This window comes from Alligator mississippiensis, chromosome 1 (assembly GCF_030867095.1).
Source record: "Alligator mississippiensis isolate rAllMis1 chromosome 1, rAllMis1, whole genome shotgun sequence".
Taxonomy (NCBI): Eukaryota; Metazoa; Chordata; order Crocodylia; family Alligatoridae; genus Alligator; species Alligator mississippiensis.
The window spans coordinates 480,932,283-480,955,896 of NC_081824.1; the positions used below are offsets into that span (position 1 = coordinate 480,932,283).

At 56.6% G+C, this 23,614-nt stretch overlaps 1 protein-coding gene across 1 annotated transcript; it reads left to right on the forward strand.

Annotated features, from left to right (window-relative positions):
- The first annotated feature begins 6,595 nt into the window (after positions 1-6,595).
- LOC132248866 (E3 ubiquitin-protein ligase TRIM11-like) lies at positions 6,596-18,769 on the forward strand. Its single transcript, XM_059723363.1, has 6 exons — positions 6,596-6,742; positions 8,821-8,916; positions 12,946-13,176; positions 13,945-13,967; positions 14,078-14,178; positions 17,438-18,769. Exons 2-6 carry the CDS (start codon positions 8,860-8,862, stop codon positions 17,977-17,979), a joined length of 954 nt encoding a protein of 317 aa, XP_059579346.1. The 5' UTR covers positions 6,596-6,742; positions 8,821-8,859; the 3' UTR covers positions 17,980-18,769.
- The last annotated feature ends 4,845 nt before the right edge of the window (positions 18,770-23,614 follow it).

Genomic DNA, 23,614 nt, shown 5'->3' on the forward strand with positions numbered 1-23,614 from the left:
GCTTTCACCGTAAGACCAGCTTGCTTGATCTTACCTAGCACGGTGGTCAGGTGCGACTCGAAATCCGGACTGAAGATGGCGATGTCATCGATGTAAGCCATGGCAAACTGCTCACATCCTTGCAGCAGATTATTGATCAGTCTCTGGAAAGAGGCGGGCGAGTTGCGCAAACCGAAAGGTCAAACTGTGAACTCGTATAGCCCTGTAGGTGTGGTAAAGGCAGACTTGGCTATGGCATCCGGGTCCAGGGCCATCTGCCAAAATCCTTTGGACAGATCGAGAGTAGAGATCACCTTGGCTGGGCCCAGGCGATCCAGCAACGTGTCCATCCTGGGCATAGGGTATGCATCGGGGTGGTGATGGCATTCAGTTTCCGGTAGTCCACACAGAACCGGATGGTCCCGTCCTGCTTCCGGACGAGCACCACCGGACTGGCCCAGGGACTCGTCGAAGGCCGGATTACCCCCAACTCCCCCATCTCTGCGATCTCCCGTTCTATTTCTTGCCTCACCTTCTCATTGACTGGGTAATGTCGGGAGTATATAGGGCGATGGCTGCCCGTCTCTATCGAGTGTACCGCCAGGTCCGTTCTACCTGGTTTGTTAGAGAACACTGTCTCAAAGTCCTTGAGCGCTGCGAGCAGCTGGTCCTTGTCCTGGGAGGGCAGATGGTCCGGCAGGCGGAGTTCCTCGATCTCTGCCTCGCCGTCCCAGTCTCCATACATGACCGGCTCCTCGGGGTCCTCCGGAGTTCCCTCAACGGAGGGGACCCAGAATACCATCTCCTTTCTGTCGTAGTAGGGTTTAAGCATGTTCACGTGAATTGTCTTAGGTTTCCTACCCTTAATACCCACTACATAGGTCACATCATCCAGTCTGTCCAGGACAGCATGGGGACCTTCCCAAGCAGCTTGCAGCTTGTCCGTTTTTAGTGGCAGGAAAACCATCACATTCTCACCCCGCTCAAAGGTACGTAAGCGGGCCTTCTCATCATACCAGGACCTTTGCTTCTCCTGGGCTTGTCCCAGGGAGTCCCGTGCCACCTTCATCATGTCAGTCAGTTTTTGACGAAAGTCAAGCACATACTCCACCATGGAGGTCTTTGTGGAAGCAATCTTCCCTTCCCACTCCTCTCTCACCAAATCGAGAGGACCTCGCACTCGCCTCCCGAACATCAGCTCGAAGGGCGAGAACCCAGTGGACTCCTGGGGCACCTCCCGGTAGGCAAAGAGCAGATGCGGCAGCTTCTCATCCCAGTCATTGGGGTTGGAGTCCACATAGGCCTTGAGCATCCCTTTCAATGTCCCGTTGAACCTTTCCACCAGCCCATTTGTCTGAGGGTGGTAGGCTGTGGTCTTAAGGTGTTGCACCCCACAGCAGTCCCACAGGCACTCCATCACCTCCGCCATGAAGTTCCCACCCCGGTCCGTCAGGATCTCGGAGGGAAAACCCAGCTGGCAGAAGACCTTGATGAGGGCATCAGCCACCACGGGGGCCTCGATGGAGGTCAAGGCAACTGCCTCCGGGTACCGCGTTGCGTAATCCACCAGAGTCAGTATGTATTTCTTTCCCCTACGAGTCCTATGCTTCAGCGGTCCCACAATGTCCACGGCCACCCTGTGGAAGGGTTGGTCTATGATCGGGAGGGGCTGCAGGGGAGCTCTTCTCTTGTCCCCGCTTTTGCCCGTCCGCTGGCATGTCTCGCAAGATTTGCAATAGTCCGTCACATTCTGGGCAATTCTGGGCCAAAAAAAGTTCACCTGCAACCGCTGGCGTGTCCGTTCCCTGCCCATGTGACCAGCTCACGGTAGATCATGAGCCAGGGCAAGCAATTGCTGTCTGTATTTCTGGGGTACTATGAGCTGGCGCTGGGGCTCCCTGGTCTCGGTGTGGTTCTTCGGCACCCACAACCGATAGAGAAGCCCCTTATCCCAGACCACCTGTTCCCTCTTGTCCGGAGTGAACTCAGTCTCTTGCTCCTGAGCCATCTGCCGGAGTCCCTCCAAGCTGGGGTCCTCCCAAACCTCCTGCTTGAACTCCTCTTGCCCAGCTAGGCAATCAGCAGGGAGTGCACACTCACCCACAGGGACTTCCTGGGTCTCCTCCCTGCTAGTGTCACCTCCCTCTGCCACTGACAGATTACACCCCTCCCCGGGACTGTCACTTAACCCACCCTCGGGGTTACCGGTTCCCTCTGGGACCAGGGTGCAATCGCCGTCTGCAGGGGTCCCTTCCCCTGCGGCCAATGGTGTGACTTTCTCCCGGGGATTTCCTAACCCCCCTTCTTTAGCCTTCCTGCTCTGCAGGCGAGTCACCGCATGAACGGTGTGGGGCTTTGGCTCTTGGATCTGTTCCCACCTCCGGAGCTGGGCTTCCTGCTCTATAAGATCCCGTCCCACCAGGATGGGGGCCGGAGCCCCTTCCAGTACCCCCATTTCCAGATACGTTGCACAGTCGTTCCACACGACGGGGGCACAGAATACCGGTACCTTCTGGGGTGCGGACCCCACTCCGTGAATAGTGAGGGTCTTCCCCGGGATTATGTCTGCAGGTGAGACCAGGTTGGAACTAATCAGTGTCACACTGGCCCCCGTGTCCAGTTCCCCCACAAGGGTCCTCCCCTTCACTGTGATCATGGTCCGGTGGGGGGCCATCACCTCCTCCGAGTTTGTGATCCTGTAGCAACAGACACTCTCCTCAGAGGGGCTCCGGCCCTCCCCCTCACTGCTCACGGCTGTTGCACGCCTGACGGGCCTGGGTCTAGTGCTTAGCTTTGGGCAGTTGGGCTTGATGTGGCCCTGCTCCCCGCAGTTATAGCACCCCCTCTTTTCCGAATTGGGTGGTCTGTCCGAATCTGGGGCCGCCTTGCGCTCGGCAGGAGGTGGCCCTCTTTCCCCTTTTTGACCTGGGCCTCCCTTCCCCCCTCTTTGGAACCCTTTTTGCTCCTTCCCAGAGTAGGGAGGCTTCTCCCGGTTTAGCAACAGTCGGTCTGCAATGTCTGCGGCCTCGTAACCATTTTTGGGGTCGCTATCCCTGACCAGGGTCTTAATCTCTCTCGGACACGAAAAATAGAATTGTTCCAGCACCAGGAGATGGCTTGCCTTATCTAAATTGTCAACCTTGGCTTCAGCTAACCATTTACTGCATGTGTCGTACAACATGACCACATAATCATTCAATGACTTTTCGGGTTGTGGGCGCGCATTCCGGAATTTTTTCCGAAAATAATCCGGTCCTAACTTGAACCGTTTGGACACAGCAGCTTTGAAGGCATTATAGTCATCAGCTGCGTCTGAGGGCAGGCTGTTCAGGACCACCGCCATGTCACCTTCTACCAGAGCAGACAGGTACATCATGATCTTTTCCTCCGGCACCTTGCACCGCTGGGCTTGTCTTTCGAAGTTGCTTAGGAACACCGCAGGATCGTCTCCCTCTCGGTAGCGAGCGAAGGCGGAGACGTCCAGTTTGGGCTGTTCCCCGGACGCTTGCGGAGGGTTCGCGTTTCCCCCAATGGTCTGCAGACGGAGCTGAGCATCGAGCTTTTTCTGCTCGTGCTCTATCTTTTGTGCCTCCAACTGGGCTTCCCTCTCCATCCTCCTCTCTTCCCGCTGTTCCCTCTCACGCTGGGCCTCGAGCTCCAGCCTTTTCAATTCTAGCTGCTCCTTCTTGTGCTGGGCCTCCAGCTCCATCCTTTTCTCCTCCAGCCGTCGTTGTTCCTTCTTTTCTTCCTGCTGTTCCCTTTCACGCTGGGCCTCCAGCTCCATCCTTCTCATCTCTCTCTCATGGAGTCTCTGTTGCTCGCTCTCAGAGAGTGATCTCCCGGCAGCCTCTGGGCTTGGGGAGCGGGAGTGTGGTCCTGGGTCAGGCCCAGGAGTTGACAAGCATGAAGCTGACGCTGGTTCTGACTCGCTGGTGCACAAGAGTTTAACCAGCTCATCCTTCTTTAGCCTTCCTGTTGCATGAAGGCCTCTCTCTTTTGCCAGTTCCTTCAGTTCGGGCACAGTCATCCGGACATACTCGTCCGCCATCCTGACTCTCTACCCTTTCCAGTCGACCCGATGTTAAATTAGAAATTGTTTGCTCAAAGGATTTCAGTGACTCTACTCCTTTCCCAAATTATGCCTCAAATACAGCAGGGTATTCAGATCCCACCCCTGCCACCACGTGTGGCGGGCCGGTAGGGGGCACTCCTGCGTTGAGCTGCCCACCTCCCCGCGCCCGACCACCTTCCAGGCTCCGAGTGCCTCCCTTAGGGTGCCTCCCGTCCGGCCGACCCCTTCCCTGGAGCACACCCGCTAGCCTGGGGTCCCGCTGCCACCATCCAAGGCTCTGGACTCACTTCTGGCTCTGCGCACCTTGGAAAACGCAGGCCTGATCGTCCAATGGGTCCTAGACCCAATACCAGCACTTGGGGCACTTCCCCAAGTCAGGGGCTTATTAGGAAGCCTCCCTTAGTCCACAGACCTAAGGGGCATCCTAGGCATAATTTAGCCCCACCCCTCAATACGTCTCCCACACCGGTCACAAAGGAGAACTTTATTGATGACAAGGGGTAGGGCGGAAACAGGGTAAAAGGTAGAGCAGTATCATAGAAATCTTACAGGAATATCAGAGGAATCCCATAGAGCAAACCAGGGTGGCTGAGGTAGCCGTTTAAACGCATCTGAGTTACTGAAACTAAATATCTAATCGGATCTTTAGTAGCTTACTCACTCTCATCGTCCAGAGGTAGTTGTTGTATCCTCTGGAGGCAGGGCACTCTTGGAGCATGTGGTGATGAGGAGAGAGCCAGGCTCAGATTCACCTGGATGACCGCATGGCTAATGGCTGATGGCTGACTCCCCTTCTTCTTGGACCGAGCCCTTAAATAACCTCTCTGACCTCAGCAGCCCGGTCCAATCGAAGCTGCCAATACTGGCTACAAACCGACCAATCTCCCCCGCATCCCTGGCTACCTGGGCCCGCGCAGGGCCGGGTCTTTCCCCCCTGCCCAGGTGACCAGAGCATCCGCCTCCCAGGCGCCAGGCTTTTGTCATGTAGACCAGGTGGGAGATCCCCACCCTGAGGAATGAAACACCAGCCTCCCAGGCTGGCTGAGACAGGTCTCTGGAGAGGGGCACCGACGGGGGCATTTCTGCCACAGTTTCATTCCTCAGTAATACGATTTAATGGGTTGGCCTCAGTAGTACGGTTCAATGAAATGGGCTTGCCTCAGCAATACGATTCGATAGGCTGGTTTCAGCAGTGATAGGACTAAGTCCCCTTCCTTCAGTCCCTTTCAGGTGCTCCGCGGCTTCAGCGTGAACTAAGAGATTCGTGTTCACGGAGAGGGTGGTTCAGGTGATCAGTCTGACCCGGGCTATACTTGCGATTTTTCCTTCGTTGTTCTACAAGTATAGTCACCTCCAAATTGGGACAGCAAGTTACAGTTTTTATTGAGTGAGCTGCCGTCAGCGGGCTCCTCCTACTCAATATATGTCACTGTTCCCAAATTTGGGCTCGGATCTTACTCAACAGATAATTTTGCCTTTGTTGAGCATTTTAAATTACCTTTGGGAAACTTCCATATCACTGCAAATGCCCTTTTCTTACCAACCTGGTCAAAAGGCCCCAGGGTTTGATCTCTTGGAATTCAGGATATTTGCTCTCTTCGTAAAAGATTTCTAAAAGATGAAATTTAAATTAAGACTTTAAGCGAAGTCAGGACCTTTTGCACGTAGTCCCCAAAACAATGAACTAGATAAGGAGATAAATCTTATCTTCTTCCTGAAACTGGCTAATGGGCAACCTTTACAAACATTCAAACTATTTCATTCAATATGACAAAAAGAAAGAAGAGACAGAGTGCAAAGCCAAAGAACAAGCGGCTAGAGGTGGAAGGGGGAAAGGTCCAGGAGACAGAAGGGGAAGTGCTGGAAACAGCAGTGGGAACGAGCAGGAAGATGCCTGTGAAGGAACAAAATGCTGAGGAAGGGGAAGGGGAGGAAAGTGATAGTTACCTGAGCTCCTCTGCGATTGACCTTTTGGTCAGGACTACGGGGATGCAGAAAGGTGGGGGAGACACCTCAGATTTAAGTAGCGACACGGACGACATCTGATGCAGGGTTTACTCTTCTGGAAAACAGCCTGGATGGCATTGAGCCTAGCAAACTCCGTGGGAGTAATCGATTTGTCAGAGTCTTCCAACGAGGGTTCAAGCGGGAACTGTGCCTGGAAACGTGTCCAGCCTACACCAATACCATCTTTGGGTGTAAGTAAACAATCTTTTCAATCAACCATTACGCCTCCGTAACTCATTCTAACTCGCGTGCGCAAAACCGCCCCGCGGTTCTCTCCCACCCCGCGTGCCCGGGCTGCCGGCCACAGACCGCGTGTATGGGAGACGGGACTGGTATGACCCTGGTTTGCCCCCGGCTTGCCCATGGTCGCATCATTAGCACCCACATGGACTAGGACCATGGGGTAGTAATCGGTGGGCTTGATCCTGCCCTGAATTACCTCCGTCACATCCCGAATCCTCGCTCCAGGCAGGCAGCATACCTCTCGTGCGCTGACTCCTCTCCTTCCCGCTCCCGGTTCCCGAGTGCTGGGAACTACGTCACCTGCGGCTTTAAAGCCCGCGGAATGAAATTACCCGCCCCGCTCGGGCAGCCAATCAGGCGCCCCGGTCTCCCCGGAAGTGCGTGCGGCAGCTCCGCCCCTAGGCTCCGAGCAGAGGTGGAAGCTGGTGCGGGGTGCTGGAGGTCAGAGCACGTGAAGGGCTGTGGGGGTAAGGGGGCACAGAGCACCCTCTGCTAGGAGCATGCGGCAGCCACCGCCTCTCTTGTCCAGGTCTCCGCCTCCAGGTCCCTTCGGTCTCACCTCCCACGCCTTGTTGTTAAGAAGATTGAAGAGAGGTCAGGTGATAAGAGGAGGGCTAAGATCTGCCTGGATGAGAACCGGCCTCTTCACAGGCTCTTTCCACTCCTGCAGCCTGTTCCTTTCTACGCCCAACCTGGTGTTGAAATGTGTAGCCTTTCCTTACCCCTGGGATCCTGAACCCCTCAGTCAGCAATTGCCACTCGCTCTGCTGCCCCAAGCCTTTCGTAGGGTACCTCAGTCAGTCCTCAGTCTATTCATTGTCTGCTCACTGGCTGCTTTATTCCCCAAAGCCATGGAAGTTCAGTCAAACATCAGTGGAGTTCCCTGTCTCCCATGGTGCACGGCATCGCACTTCCTTATCAGTGAATTCAACACTCCCCCTTTCCTATAACAAGATCAAGTGGTTCTCACTGAATCCCCCTGCTTCACTTAATCCACAGGAGGTTACTTCATGATCAGTCACCAGCCTCCATTGATTCCCCCAACAATAAATTAATTATCTATGAATTCGTCATTTAATACTAGATGAATTCCACAGTCCCACCCAATCCATGGCTAAGCACTTAATCATCAATTAATTCAATCTCCCTTGGTTAATCGAAGATCAGCTAGTTATTTCTGAATTTATGAGTCTTCCTCCTTCACACTAATTACATTAATTGTCCTGCTTTTTTTCTCTAATTTTGTGCATGAAGTGCCAATCTCGTAGGGCCCTTCCACCATTTTAGGAACAGTCTGGCACCGCTCACTCCCAGTCCGTTACCTTCCTTCCCACCATGAAGTTCCCCTTCTCCAGCCTGGTCTCACTCACTGGCCTGGTCTTGAGCTTTCCCGTCCTCCCGGGAACCACACTGGACTCTGGTGCTGGACTGGGAGTCCCAGCTCTGCGTCTCCACGTGCGGTGCACAGCATTTCCAAAACCAGCCGTGCGTTCCCCTCACTGGGGGTCGTGTGTGCCGGGTCCGTGTTTTTGAGCCCGCTGGAGCTCTCGGGGACCATTAAGAGCTGGCTCCCTCCAGACATGGCTGTGTGCAACAGGGAACCTGCTCCTTTGTCCCCGACAGCACATGGACCCTTTTTCTGGGTGCTCCCGTGGCCACGCAGCCCCACTGGGCTTTTCCGAGTAGGTCTGCCCTCGGACCCTGCCCTGCCAATGTTTCTTGCCTGGCACAGGGATGGGAGCTGGCTCTGTCACAGGGGCCGGGCCCTGCTGTGGAACAAGTGTCTGGAGGAGACCAGAGGGGATGTGGAGATGGACCAGGTGTAGGAAATGCAACAGGGCCTTGGTCCAGGGCAAAGCCTGTGTGCTGCAGACCTGCCCCCTTCCGGCCACCCACCCCTCCTGCCCCAGCGGTAAGCAAGCCTGTTTCCCAAACCTGCCCAAGCTAAGTGAGAAGCTGTGCATCCCAGGGACGGACACGAACCCCCAGGGTCAGACACCTCGGGGACATTTCTGAATGAGCTTCTTGGCCCAGCCTGTTGAATGGATTAGTGTCAAGATGAGTGGGGGAGCAGGGCACGTGGGTGCAGGGCATTCTGGGAAATGCACTTCTGTCGAGGGGCAGCAGCTGGAATTTGCTGGTGCTGGAGGGCAATGTTGCACCATTTTTTTTTGCTGCTAAATAACAGAAGGTTTTTGCCTGCTCGTTACGTGTGTCTGCAGAGCAGCACGGAGGTGATTTCTCCCTCACAGCAGAGTTTCAGCTGCGTCTTGTACCCGGTGCCAGAGCCCCTGAGCCAGAGCCTGCAAAGAGGGTTCGAGAGGAGCGGGGATGGGCGCTGCCCTGGGCACGGTCCTGGCCAGTGACTCTGCTGGGTTTTGGTCCCGGGGCCCCAGAGCCCCACACACGGCTGCTTCTGCTGCTTGCTTTCCCTGCACATTTACTGATCTCGTATAAAGCCCTCCTTGTCCCAGCGTGTGTCAGGGTCAGGAATAAGGACCTGATGGTTCTCCTCCCAGGTGAAGCTCCAGCGAGTCCTGGATCCTCTGAGGAAGGCGATGGAGAGGGCCCTGGCGATGGAGTCCAAGGAGAAGGACAGCACCGCGGCGTGGAAGGCAGGTGCCAGTTTGTGTCCTCAAGAGCTCATCCCCATGCAGAGCTGGCAGTGCGGGGTGGGGGCAGCTGTAAGATCTGCCCCCTCAGGGGCGGTGTGCCATGGAGGGAGCTCTTCCTAGACATCAGGGGGATGCTGCGGTCTGGGGGAGAGCTGGGACCAGACTGGGCTGAGGTGCTGCCAGCTTAACCCCTTCCTTGCCACATTTCCAGGGGAGTGCAGAGCCACTGCTCCTGGCCTGGATGACATACTTTACCTCCCATAAAATGGGCCACACTCTGCAAGCTGGAGCCATGTTTGCTCCCAGAGCTGCTTCACTTTCTGCACACCCTGAAGCCCATGTCTCTGTCTTTCCCAGCTGTCCCAGGGCTCTGGGCACCGCAGCAGGATTTCCATCACATCAGTGTTTTGGTTTCTGTGAGGTTTTTCTAGCAGTTCTCTGAAACCTAAATGCCTCATATCACGATGGGCATCACTGAGCCAGAAGAGGACTGGTGCAGAGCCCTTCCTGCGGTGCCCTGGGGCAGGGCAGGCTGGGCACTCTGCATTACCCTGCCCTGCAGGGAACGGGAGCCCTGTGCTCTTTCACCCCCGGTGCCCCCGCATGAAGGGAAAGGGGCTCTGGAGTTTGCTGTTCCCCATCCCAGGGCCAAGGGGGAGGCGGTTCTTGTTGCCCCGCCCTGGGCCCATGGACAGGGACTTCAAGGCTCCCCAGCCTGGGGCAGCTCTCACAGGGGCAGAGGTAATGGTTTGTGGGACTGGTGCGGGCTCATTCTTCATCCCTGCAGTCCCTTCCTCACGTGTCTCTTGTTATGTCCTGTGCTTTTCCTGGTTCTTGGGCTGTCACTTTAGGATATTGCACTTTCCCCACCCTGGAAGGGAACAAGCCACTGGCAGAGGAGCCTGTCTCCTACGGAGAGAGTTCCTGTTGGTGAAGGGGGCTCTCTTGGGGTCCTTCCCATCCATCTCCCTTGGCCAACACAGGCTTGAAGTTCTTTGCATGGAGCACCTCCTGCATCCTCGACCCAGGGACAGCCCCAGGCCTGGCACAAAAGCACCAACATCAACAGATCTATCAGAGATGATCCGTGGCCCACTGGGTTTTGCTCCAAGCCCCAGGGTCTTTGCAGAAGCACCAGATCCTGAATGCCCAGTTTGGGTTTCAGCCCTTTCGGTGTGGAGTGAAAGTATTGTTTCATAGTTTCATAGTAGCTAGGATCAGGAGGGACCTGAACAGATCACCTAGCCTCAGCCCCTGCCACAGGCAGGATTGAATGCTGGGTTCACAAGATCCCAGATAGGTGAGCGTCCAACCTCTCTTGAATTTGCCCAAGGTAGGGGCGAGGACCACTTCCCTGGCAAGTTGGTTCCAGATTTTGGCCACCCTAACTATAAAATATTGCCTTCTGATCTCTAACCTAAACCTGTTCTCCATCAGCTTATTACCATTGTTCCTCGTCACCCCAGGTGGTGCTGGGGAGAAAAGGGCTCTGCCTATTTGCTGTTGATCCCCCCTGATGAGCTTGTAGGCAGCCACCAGGTCCCCCCTCAGCCTCCGCTTGCTGATGCTGAACAGGTTCAGGTCCCTCCATCTCTCCTCGTAGGGCCCGTCCTGCTGCCCTCTCACCAAGCGGGTGGCCTCCTCTGAACCCTCTCCAGGCTGGCCACATCCCTTTTGAAGTGCGGCGCCCAGTACTGGACGCAGTACTCCAAGTGCGGCCTGACCACAGTCGCATAGAGGGGGAGGATCACCTCTCTGGACCGGCTTGAGATGCACCTTTGGATGCATGACAAGGTCTGGCAGGCCTTGCTGGCTGCGGTCTGGCATTGGCAGCTCATGTTCATCTTGGAGTCAATAATGACTCTGAGATCCCTTTCTGCTCCTGTGCTTTCAAGCAGGGAACTCCCCAGCCTGTATGTGTGCTGTGGATGCCTTCTCCCAAGGTGCTGCACCCTGCATTAGTCTACGTTGAACCCCATCCTACTCTCGTCTGCCCACTTTTGTAGTCTGTCTAAATCTAGTTGCAGCCTCTCTCTCCCTTCAAGTGTGTCCACCTTGCCCCACATCTTAGTGTCATCAGCAAACTTGGACAACGTGCTTTCCACCCCCTCATCCAAGTCGCTGATGAAGATATTAAACAGTGCTGGCCTGAGGACCGAGCCCTGGGGGACCCCGCTACTCACATCTCACCAGGTTGAGTACAACCTGTCCACCACTGCTCTCTGGGTGCACCGCATCAGCCATTTTTTTACCCATTCAACTGTGTAGGCATCAATGCCAAAGTTGCTTAATTTATTGATGAGGATGGGGTGAGAAACAGTGTCAAAGGCCTTCTTAAAGTCTAGAAAGACTACATCCCCAGTGACACCATCACCCAAGGATTTAGTTACTTGGTCGTAAAAGGCAATCAGGTTGGTCTGGCAGGACCTGCCTTTGCCGAACCCATGCTGATTGCCCCTGAGCATGATCTCCCCTGCAGCCCCCCACAGATGTGCTCCTTGATGATCCTCTCCAAGAGCTTCCCGAGCACCGAGGTGAGGCTTACGGGCCTATGGTTACTTGGGTCCTCCTTCCTCCCCTTCTTGAAAATTGGGACCACATTAGCTAGTTTCCAATCCCCCGGCACCTGGCTAGATGACCACGAATGCTCATACAGCTGGGCCAAGCGCTCTGTGATGACCCCTGCCAGCTCCCTCAACACCCTTGGGTGGAGGGCATCTGGACCTGCAGATTTAAAGATGTCCAGCCCTTCCAGAAGATCCCTGACTACATCTCTGCTGACTGAAGGCTTGATAGAGCTATCCCTGAGATTGTCCCTACCTCTAGTAGGTGGGATGTCCCGGTCCCTGTTCAAGAAAACAGAGGCAAAGAAACTGTTAAAAATATCAGCTTTCTTGTCTGACATGGCCACAAGATTACCATTTGCATCTCGCAGGGGCCCTACATTGCCTGGTGCCCTCTTCTTGCTCACAACTTACTTGAAAAAGGACTTTTTGTTGTCTTTAATCCTGAACACTAGCCTGAGCTCCATCTCTGCCTTGGCCTTCCTCATAGCCCTCCTACACTCCCGGGCCGCGGAGGAGTACTCCTCCTTGGTGATAGCTCCTCCCTTCCACTGGTTGTGCGCCCCCCTTTTAGTCCTCAGGCATTGCTGAATGCCCTTGCTGGGCCAAGGGGGTTTCTGAGCACTCTTACCCCCTGGCTTTACTCAGGGACTGTTACCCTTTGGGCCTGGAGGATCGCCCCTTAAGGTATGACCATCCCTTGGGGGCTCCCATCTCCTCTACCTTCTGGGCCCTCAGTGCCTCCCCCGCTAGTCTCCTAAGCTCATTGAAGTCCCCTAAACTCATCTGAAGTCAAGGGCTTTAGCGTTGGTGTGAGCCCTTGACACCCTGCGTTGGATAGTGAAATGCAGCAGGTGATGATCGCTATTGCCCAGGTGGTCAAGGACCTGCAGTCCCCTCACCAGGTCATCCCCCGTGGCCAGGACCAGGTCCAGCAAGGCGTTACCCTAGTGGGGCTGTGCACTTCCTGGATAAGGTGAAGGTCCTGTAATACAGCCAGGGACCTACGCGAGCGGTCAGACCTGGCTGTCTGCTCCTCCCAGCAAATGTCTGGGTAGTTTAGGTCACCAATGACAATAACATCCGTTGACCTAACTGCCTCCATAAGCTGACTGGAGAAGTCTTGGTCCAGCTCTTCCCCCTGGTCGGGTGGTCTGTAGTAGACACCTACCATAAGGTCCCTTTCACCATGCCCCATTGTAGTTTGACCCATAGTGTCTCTGCCCCCTCCTCTAACCCAAAGCGAATACTTCATGATGTGAGGTGCTCTTTGACATCGAGTGACATTGTGTGATCCTTTCTCTAGATAGTGCATCACTATATCTAATGTGTGTATTATATATCTGGTGAGAGTATAGCTAGTGACAAAGGGCTGCACACACTGAATTCATGCCTTCCCTCTGCCAATGCAAAGTTGAAAGTGGAGATCACAGCTCACACTTGTTTTTGCTGCTTGTTCTGGAAGAACAAGGTAAAGCGACGGAGAGAGAGAATCAAGGCTGAGTGCGAGAAGCTGCGTCGCTTTGTGAACGAGGAGGAGCAGCGGCTTCTGCAGAGACTGGAGGAGGAGGAGAGCGAGACTCTGCGGAGCCTGGAGGCGAACGTAGCCCAACTCTCCCGGCAAAGCTCCTCTCTGCGCACGCTGATCTCGGAGATAGAGGAGAAGAGCCGGCAGACACCTGCTGAGCTGCTGAAGGTGAGCGTGTGCTGCTGATCCGGCCCCTCAATGCTGCTGCCTTCTGGCACAAAGCAGCCCTCGGCCTGGACCCCAGAACTGGGGGAAACCGAGCCAAGACTCAGACAAGAGTTTCCATCATCCTAGAGATCTACCAGTCTGTACTGGGAGGAAATTCTGATTTGGGAGAAGCCCCAAGTTATTGAACATAAAAGCTGCCTACAGAAATGAAAACAAAGGGATTGACTTTAAGGTCAGTGTGCCCCTCCGCCAAGCCCAGCACATGTCCAGAAATGGTAGCACAATAGTTGGACATGGCTTGCCCAATATCTGTATAGATTGGGCACTTCCACAGGGATTTTTTGGAGCTTTTATGTGATAGCTGGTTGAATCAACTTTAGATTAAAGCCACAAAAAGCCTTAATGAACCGTGTGATCTAGAGAGATGCTGTGGAGCCGGGTCCAAGTAACGTTCGGCCTCTTCCAGTAAAGCACAGTTTATTTGGTTTTGTCATGTCTGTCAGCAGCTGCAAAGGAAATCAGGAAATCTGGAGGTAGCTGAGAAAATGTTCAGAGCAAAGTAATGCTGAGACAGAGGTGATAGCAGAGAAATGGCTCATCCCCCTTGGCTGCATTCAAGTGCACCAGGCAGAGGCAGACATAAGGATTTTCACACTGAAAAAAATGATGCCCATAGAACAGACAAGTCATAAACTCCCTAAATGTTGGCACAGATGGTTTCACCCAGCAAGGGAATATTCACTTTTACCCACCTTTTTCCCTTTCTAGGATGTGAAAAGGACCTTGGACAGGTGCTGTATCTTCCCCTTCCCCCTCCCAGTACATTCCTGCTTGGGCTGTGGCAGGAATATCCATGTGGAAGAGCTGGGCTGAGCGATGCTGGGGGATATGTTCCTCTTAGGAGCAAGGATGTGAAGCTTCAGGAAACAAAAGCTGTTTCAACAGAGCTGAAGACCCCGTGCAGCATCCCAGGGATGGTGGAAATGCTAAGGAAATTCACAGGTACGTGGCAGCACATGGCAGGGTCATTGGCAAGAGCGGTGCTGAGTGCACTGGGGGGTGTAGCACACACAGCACAGGGGGATGCGACTGATGTGTCGGCAGAGAGCCTCTGCAGTCCTGCAGCGGTCTGCTCAGCCCAGGTCTGAGAGTCCCTGGATCGGCAAGGGGAAAAGTCCCGTTGTAGTTTCCATGCAGGGCACGGCTGGGTCACTCCAGTGGGGACAGGGGAAGTTGGAAACAGGAGATCGAGTGGCAGGAACTGGGCCTGGGGCACATGCAAGAGGATAATCTCAGACCACCAGCACTTTGCTGTCCAGCCCTGATCCTGTCACTACCTGCTCCCTCCCACAGCAGGAACAGGGATCCACCTGGTTGATCATTTGAGGGGCAGAACGGGGCAGAATGGTCCCTTCCCTGAGGCAGCAGGAAGGGCAGGTGGCCCAGACGTCAGCCTCAGCCAGGCCTGGCCTTGCCCTGGGAGTGCAGACAGGTGCCCACAGCCCCCAGCCCCCTCCAGGCAGCAACGAACAGGGACCCAACTGGCAGGTCCCAGCCTGGTCTCTGCAGCTGTTTCCTGCCCGTGATGGTGCAAAGCAGCAGCCAGTGCAGTCCTGCCCACACAGAGCTGCAGCCCAGCACCTGGTTCCACGCGGGACTGGGTTTGGGAGAGTCAAGGCATCCGTTCTTAAAGGGGCTTTGATGCCCCAGCTCAGTCTGTGGTGTGGATCAGCCCTGAGGCTTTCCTGAATGGTGCGGGCTTGGCAGGGACATCTGAGGTATCCCACTTATCTTGCCCAGAGCTGTCACCTTCCCCACGTGGGTCAGATGAGGCTGGGGTCAGGCTGAGTGTGGGGAGAGCCTGGCCTTGGCCAGTCTGCATCCAGAGTGGGGTGTAAGATCTCCAGCCCTGCGGGGACACCCTGCCTGGACCTGCCCCTGGACGAATGATTACCAAGAGTGAGGACAGGGGACAGTGGAGGCAGTCCTTGGGGCCTGGGCCAAGCTCTGGGGGCACTGTGCGGTAGGAGCAGGTGTGCACAGATCACAGCCCCTGGGGGACACTGGGGAGGGGAGGTCAGGCTGGAGCTGTCCAGACCCTAGAGCAGGCGCTGCTTAGAGGGGAGCTGGGACTGGCCCCAGGTGCAGCTGAGCTCAGCTGGGCTGCCCTTCATGAATGGAAGAGGCTCTGCAATGAAACCCAGCATGTCCCACTCCTTACACGCACACAGTCACAGTCATAGAAAGAAGAACCGGAAGGGACCAATAAGATCACCAAGTCCAGTCCCCTGTCATGGGCAGGAGGCAACTGGGCTCAAATGAGCTCCAAGATGTCCTTGTCCAGCCTCCTCTTGAACGCCTCCAGGGATGGCAAGTGTACTGCCTCTGCTGGAAGTGTGCTCCACATTGTACTTACTTTTACGGAATCAAAGTTTTTCCTGATGTCTACCCTAATTTTTTCTCAACTACCTTGTCCCCATTGGACCTTGTCCTCCCAACGGGTGACTTGCATGAACAATCCCAGCCTGTCCCCATCCCTTGTGGGTCAGATGAGCCTCGACCAGACTGACCATGGGGAGGGCCCGCACTGGGCCAGTCTGCACCCAGATCAGGGTGCGAGATCTCTCACCCTGCAGGGATCCCCCAGCCTGCCCTGATCCTGCCTGGTTGTTGAGAGTGAGCAGGGGCTGCGGGGTGGGGGGGGTGGAAAGCACACACGCTCCCTGGGGATGTGAGCCAGTCCCTGCCAGCACTTTATATGCTGGGGGTGCCTGGGCATGGCTGTAGGGGAGTTGTGCAGCTCACAACAGCGGAAAAATCCCTCTGGGAGGAGAAGTTGGGCTGGAGAAGTCTCTGTTTTCAGCCTGGGTGTTGGGTGGGAGCAGGGGTCGGTGTCCTCAAGTGGGCAAATGTCACAGCAGGTCTGGGGACAGAGCAGGGGGAAGGTGCATTCACACTGGTGCTCTGAACAGACCCCATCCCAGACTGCTCCTCCTCCCCAACCTGCCCTTGCACAAGTGCTGCACGAGTCTCCTGTGGTTTCCCAGGGCTGCATTTCCCCAGGCCCCAAGTGGCCCCGGAGCCCAGGTCCTGTTGGGAGCCATTGGGATTTCTGCTCCTGGGTCACTGCGATGTGTTTGGAAACTGCATCGGGATGTGCAGCTTCTGGCACAATGGAGGCTGGCCAGTGCGGCACCTGGGCCCACGGGACTGGGATTGTGCAGTGCTCTGGGGGCAGACGGCCCCGGTCCCAGCAGTGTCCCAGGTCCTGTGTACACGGGGTGTCCTTGTCCCAGTGCAGTTCCTCCGGTGGAGACCCCCAGAGCAGACACACGGCGGGGGGGCTGGGACATGTCTCTTGTGCAGCTGAGCCCAGAGGTTTGGGGCAGTCAGTGGGGAAATGCCCCCTCCCCGCTCGACTGCCCCAGACTCGCCAGCAATGGGCCCTGTTCTGCGGCGCTTAATGCCCCTGTCTGTGCTCCCCCTGGCCTTCCCTCCCCTCCCCACCCCGTGCGGCCAGCCCCATGCACGGCCCTGCCCTGGGCTGGGCTCTGGGGAGGCGCTGGCTGTGGGGTGCCCTGGCTGCAGTCCTGTGCCCACAGGGCTGGGGCATGGGGTCCCCGCTGGGGCAGAGCAGCCCAGCCTGGTGTGGCAGGGGCAGCACCCACCTGCTGTCGGCAGCACACCCAGTGACCCCGGCCCAGAGCACAGAGACCCCCGGGCCCTGCCCCCTGCCCCCCTGCCACCCCTTCTCCCGGGCAGGCTGCTCTGCTGGGCCCCTCTGCTCCCTGCTGTCTCCCAGCCCGGCCCCCTCCCTGCAGCCTCCCTGCCGCCCCCCTCGCCCCCTTCCCAACAGCGCCCGCGACACCAGCGCAGGGGTTTGGAGCCCACTCCTCTTGCCCCCCCCAGGCAGAGCAGCCCCGCTGGGTGTGGGGGAGGGGCAGGGCAGGGACCTGCTGGGATGACATCATTGCATGTCCCTCCCCCTCCCAGGGCCTGCCCTGCCCCCACCCCATGTACCTTCCCCCTTGTGACTCCAGTACCCAGGCCGGGACTGCCCTGGGGAGGAAGGGGCCAGTAGGGATGTCATGCTTTCCTGTTCCCTCCATTTCCCATTCTCCCCATTTCCTGTTCCCCCATTTCCCCGCGGGGCGATGGTGATTTCCCAGCAGGGACCGACCCGCGAGTGCTGGGACGCAGCGAATTCCCCGTGATCGCGGGGACCGCCTGCCCTGGCCCTGACCCGTGACTCTCTCCCCAGTGGACGTGACTCTGGACCCAGGGACGGCTCATCCCAAACTCGTCCTGTCTGAGGATCGGAAATGTGTGAGACACGGAGACACCCGACAGGATCTGCCCGACAGCCCTGAGAGATTTGACCCTTGTGTCTGTGTCCTGGGGTCAGAGGGGATCACGGGCGGGAGGCGCTACTGGGAGGTGGAGGTGGGAGACAAGACGCGCTGGACCCTGGGGGTGTGCAGGGAGTCTGTGCGCAGGAAGGGGAGGGTCAGACTGTCACCTGGCGATGGATACTGGGTCGTGTGGCTGCGGGACGAGGGATACAAGGCCCTCACCTCCCCCTCGACCCCCCTCCCCGTGTGCGTGCGGCCCAGGCGGGTGGGGGTTTTCCTGGACTACGAGGCGGGCGAGGTCTCATTTTACAACGTGACCGACAGGTCCCATCTCTTCACTTTCACTGACACCTTCTCCGGGACCCTGCGCCCTTACTTCAGTCCTGGTGTCAATGCTGGGGGCACCAACGCGGCTCCCCTGACCCTGTGCCCGGTCCCAGCCCAGCCCTGAGGGAATCCCTGTCCCTGCCATGACCTGCGGGGGCACAGACTGTCCCCTCCCCGCGCCCCGACTGCCACCCCTCGGTGTCCCCGGGGTGGGGACAGGGCTGGGGTCTCCATCACAGCACCTGCTTCATGTCCCAGTCCCCACGCACACAGCCTGGGAGGGACCGGCTCCAAGCTCTCGTCCTTCATGTACAGATCCCTGCCGTCCCCGTGTTTTGTCAATCGGGACTTTGCTTTCCTCTCTCAGCACTGTCCTCCCGCCTCTCCTCTCCTCCCCTCCCTCCATGCCCTGTCCTTTGCTCTCTGCACCTCCTGCCATAGCGTGTGAGGAGGTGAGCGCGTGCTCGTGAAAGCTGATGCGTCTCCAAGTCCGTCAGCCCAGCGGTGCTCAAGCTTTCTGGTGCGCGAGTCCAGGGCCCCGCACCACATCTAGGGCCACACGTGGGGTTGGACTGCACAGGCGGACCCGGACCCCGTGCACGTACATGACGGCTCAGTGCCCCGGGGACAGGGGTGCTTGGGTGGCAGGGTGTGGGGGCAGCATCCCTAGCAGGGGCAGCCTGCTGGAGCCGGGGCAGAGCCACGATCCCCTGCGTGTGTGCTGTTGTGTCTTATTGTGCTTGCTTGCACTGCCCCTTCCAGGCCAAGGCCCCCGTGGTCAGCATTGCAGGGTTTAGTTGTTTGTGGCAGTTTTGCGGCCCTGGTGACTCCATTTTCGCTGCCACGAGGAGCCGGTGGGCATTTGGTTCCTCTCACGCACCAGGACTGGGCATAATAAAAGACTGTTAGTTCAACACCGGAGTGAGCAGAGTGTTGTTGCTGAGCTCACAACTAATCACGTGCCCTGCCCGGAGCGTGCAGGCTACAGACCATGGCTCTGCGCTGGCTCCGGAGCAAGCCGCCCGTCCCCCGTGCCCAGCACCTCTGGAGCAGCCCCTGCGCTGCTCTGCCGCGTGCTGGCGGCGTGGCTGAGGCGGGGTCTCCTTGGAGAGCGGCACAAGCCATGTAGGCACGGGGGCTGGGAAAGGGAGTCCCCGGCTGACCGGACCCAGCCCGTGGGCCGGACGTCCCCCACCGCTGCGCTACAGCAATAGAAAAGCGGGTCGGCAAGGGGCTTCACTCGGAGAAAAGCAATGGAGCACACAGGTATGAAGTGGTCGAGTGGGTGGTGTGCCTGCACGAGGGGAAACGATGGGCTGTCTTGGTAGATCACTACAGGGACGAGGGGTCTTCTGTGCGGTACGGGGGAGCAAAAGGAACAAGACACGTGTTGGATCCCTCAGCTCGAGCAAGAGGGCCGCCGTGCCGGAGGAGATCCTGCACCGCTGCTCAGCCCCAGCGCGGCCTGGTCTGGACTCCTGGGAGCAATCTGGGCTCCGTGTTTTAAACAGACACGGGGGAGTTCGAGACGGGCCAGAGGTGGGGAGGGAAGGCCTTGGAGAGCAAGTCCTCGGAGGAGAGGCTGTGGGAGCTAGAGACTATGAGAGCAGTCTGCACATCCTTGGAGGGCTCCTCACTCGTCCTGGGCGCCGGCTTGTAGATCTCATTCTTCCCGGGTGCTTTCCTGGGCATTCATGACCTTCGTGGCTAGGGAAGGGAAGCAATGGCACCAGAGACCAGGCAGAGGGAGAGGACCAGCATGGGGCAGGGACCAGACCCAGGACAAGTGCTTGAAACACAGGTTTGCTCCTCCCTGAGCCACCAAGGAAAGCCGGGGCTGGTGGAGATGGCTGCTGCTGCTCCAGCCCCCGCTCGAGGAGAGGGGAAGCAGCTCTTCGCTTGCCCCTTTCCTCCCCGTGGGTGGATGGCCAGAGGACCTCTTCCTGAAGCCCTTCCCCGCTGGAGCAGTGGTGGGAGTCAGACTGCCCCGCCAGCCTCGGGAGCTCTTCCCCACAGACACTCAGGGGATCTTGGGGCCAGGCTGCCCTGGGCAGGTGGCGTTTGGCTGGCAAGGTCCTGCACAGAGGCTGGGGGAGCCCCCGATGCAGGTAGCGTGGTGCAATGCCCGGCACTGTGGACTCTGAATCCAGCAATCCTGGCCTGAGTCTTGGCAGAAGCTCCGGCTTGTGCTTCTTGCAGCACCAGCTCTTTTGCCAGTCCTGGCGTGGCTTGGCTCTGCTGTGTCCTTGCACTTCCCTCTCCCTTGCCCTTCCCTGTGCTTTCACAGCTGGGCAAAATGCAGCCTCTGGCCTGGATCTGGCCCACAGCACGATTCTTCCAGCCCGCGGACGGGGGCAGTCCGAGCTGTGGCACATGCAGCCAGTCCCACCAGCCCTGGGCACACAGCGGGACTCGGGCAGCCACAGCCTCGGTTTTTCTCTGCCCAACTACTGGATATCGGCAATCGAATTGTCGAAGGCAGGTATCAACGCACTGAAAACCGCCGTCCAAATTGAATCACAGGCACCCTCAGTACAACTCCCCAGCGTCAACCTTGCACTGCAGTGACGTTCAGCAGGAGCACGTGGGAGAACAAGACATCCGCTCTCCGTCACACTGCCAACACAGGAGCCATGGCTGGTGCTGCTGCACAAAGTCCTGCTCTCTGCCAGCGCCTCCTGGGCGAGAGCAGCTCTTCCCTGCTCCACATGGGTGAGATCTCACAGGAAGGCTGCAGGGTGGATCCTCCCTGCGTGCCATGGTCCTGGCGCCTTCCCTTCTTGGAGCCTGGCTGAGTCCCCGTGCCAGAGCTCCCTGCCCTGTCCTGCCTCAGGACCCGAGCAAAAACATGCGTGTGCTCTTGCAAGCAACAACTTTCTGCAAACTTGCCCACTCTGCCTCTGCAGGGATCCTGAGCCCTGCTCAAATCCAGCAGCAGCGGTTACAGTTGTATGCAACTTCCCCTAAGAGGTGCCGGGCACGCTTTACACTTCAGACATGAATAACCAGTTAATGGCATCTTGTAAAGACTTGCCCAATCCGTTCATGCAGCGAATGGCGTGATGAAAGCAGGAATAGGCCACAAAGTCATTACACAAGGGATGTGTAGTAGTTCTAGAGCTGTCTCCAGCACACCATTAACTGAATGTGTGGCCAGGCTGACCGGGGCTCCCAGCTTCCAGAGCCCTTGGGAGTCCTTGACTCTCCCGTCCCCCCAGGCAGAGAGCCCGATCAGCTGACTGCTGCTCCCCGTGCCAGGCCCACTGGAGTCAAGGGCCCCGCTGTGCCCGGCAGCTGGGAGCCCCGTCGGCTGCTGAGGCTCCCCGTCCTGGGAGCCTGCTGCTGGCCGGAGCAGGAGGAGCCTGGGATCAGATCGTGCGTGGGCTCCCCTCGCGCTGGCAGTATAGTATGGCGGGGTCTGCTGTTCAGTCCAGGGATCACACGTCCTGCCAGGAAGCGCAGTAGGGGGGATCATACGTCCGATCCCCTCGTGCCTTCAACTGCACATCTGCCAGGGCCGGAGACGCAGGAAGAGAGGAGGGTGGCGTGTGGCTGAAACTCCTGGGTGTGAGGGATATGTGACACTGGTAAGACGTATCTTACTTGGGGCCCAGGCTCCAGCACTGAAGGCACCCCTCCACCTGCACGGGCTACTTTCTGCCTTTCAACAGGCAGACGTGAAGTGCTTGGCACTGGACTGGTCTGTCATGCCAGACTAGCTGCAGAGGTGGGCAGTCCTCCACCTACCATCGCCACCAAAACCTGCTGCTTGGGTAAACGTTTCCAACCAGCCGGAGATCCACTCGGTCCTTGCACAGGAACCTCCTGCTAACAAGAGACCTAGTCCAAGGGACACGCGCCTACTGCCTGTTGTTATAAAGGCTCGGAGCCGAGGGGATCTGCTATTTTATGCTCAGGTGTTTATTTCTCTGGGCCTTTACAGCAGTCCAGAAAACAGATCACAGGGTAAAGACATGCCCCCCAAGCCTCCGAGTGGGGCAGAAAACAGTAAACTATTCCTACTTCTATTTCTGTTGCTAAAAGGTGCACCAGGAAAGCCCGTATCCCACTAGGGCTAACATGCAGGGATCGCCCCAAAAAGCAGTTCTCATCTCTCTGAAATATCTTGTCCAGCCTCTCCAACCCTTTCCTTGGCATAAGATCAAACTAGGGGACTTTTACGAGGACTGGCAAAGCTAAAAATTATGTTTAAATAACATTTTAAAATGGAAATACAGTTTTACCTTTAAAGATGCTTGTCCCTCCATAATTACAATGACCCAAAATAAAGCCATTTTCCTTGCAATCCATTCCTCCTTCTTTTTCACCTTCTGTTGTAGCTCCTTATCTAGACCAAACTACCTTGTGGCAGGGCTTTTTCTGCACACAGGCGTGTAAAACCCCACGTAAGCTGTTTTGCTCTAAAAAGTGCAAAAGAAAGCTTGGAAAGAAAGCACTTACTTCTTTTGTAGCAGATGAACACCGTAGTAATGTCCTTCTATTTTAGTGACATAAGACACGGCCTCCTAAAGCATTAAGAAGTATTTAACAGTAGTCAAGAATATTTTGATCAACTACGTCCTACATTCACTCTTGCAAGAAGTAGACTTGACCCATCTCTCCAGCTGCACGTAGAGCAGGTGCAAATTCACTCCATTCATCAGACCCCAATAGGAAAGTTTTCAAGGCAGGTTTTCCTAACACTGCCACCACGGGATCAGTGTTAGCGAGGGGTGCACCAATGAAGATAGTCTTGGTCGATACACATAGCCCACTATTAACCAGCCATATCTGCTGATACTGATTGGATAACCGATTTACAGGAGCACAGGTGGGCAGCGCGGGGAGCAGCTCCCTGAAGGTAAGCCTGTGGAGGGGAAGGGTAATGGGGGAGAGAAGAGGCATGGCGGGGCAGACTGAGGCCCCCACAGTCAGGAGGGAGTGGGGCAGGAGCAGGGGCAGGGGCTGGGGTCTCTGCCCAGCCAGGATGGTGAATGGGACCCGGAGCCAGTGCAGGGAGCAGGACAGAGCCGCTGGTGGTTTGTCCAGGGGATCAGTGTCCTGGTGCTTAATAATTGCAGTGGGGGCACTTGACATAAAGGTCGTTGAATGAACTTGAGTTCAAGCGCTGACGCCACCATTTTTAAGTGCAGGGACATTTTTAACTTGCCACTTCCACGCCTCACCTGGGGGTGGGCGCAGTGGTGGGGAGCACATAAATGCGGTGTCTCGGGGCACGGCCAGAAGGCATATATGTTTAGTGATGAAAATTGGTGGCTACACCGGGCAAAACAAGCCAAGAGCTGATAGCGTTGATTTTCCTTTTATCAGTGCTGATCCGACACACAACCGATATGTTGGTGCACCTCTAGTATTACCAGCCGAGATCCCTAGTGCAAACCTACTATAGCCACAACTGTTACCACCTTCTCCAGTGTACGCAACACATTTTCCTCCCAAAAAGGAGCTCTCATATCAGCTGCGTCTGATATACTGAAGCTGCAGAAGAAAAGCAATAGTTAAGTAAAACTGGTCGAAATATAACTTGAATCCAAGCCTACGAATGCCAGTGAGAATTTGCAGCCCCAGAGAGGGAAGGGCAAGAAGAGTCCAGCCGAGGTCAACAAAGATGGTTGGGGGCCGGGGCACATGGCTTGTGAGAAGAGGCTGAGGGCACTGGGCTAATTGAGTCTGGAGAAGAGAAAACTGTGCGGGGAGGATTGAATAGCAGCCTTCAACACCCTGCACGGGGTGCGAGG

Coding starts and splice junctions, on each gene's coding strand:
- LOC132248866 (XM_059723363.1), top strand. CDS start 8,860: ATGGAGAGGGCCCTGGCGATGGAGTCCAAGGAGAAGGACAGCACCGCG. Junction 13,177..13,944: donor CACCTGCTGAGCTGCTGAAG/GTGAGCGTGTGC, acceptor TTCCCTTTCTAG/GATGTGAAAAGGACCTTGGA. Junction 13,968..14,077: donor GTGAAAAGGACCTTGGACAG/GTGCTGTATCTT, acceptor TGTTCCTCTTAG/GAGCAAGGATGTGAAGCTTC.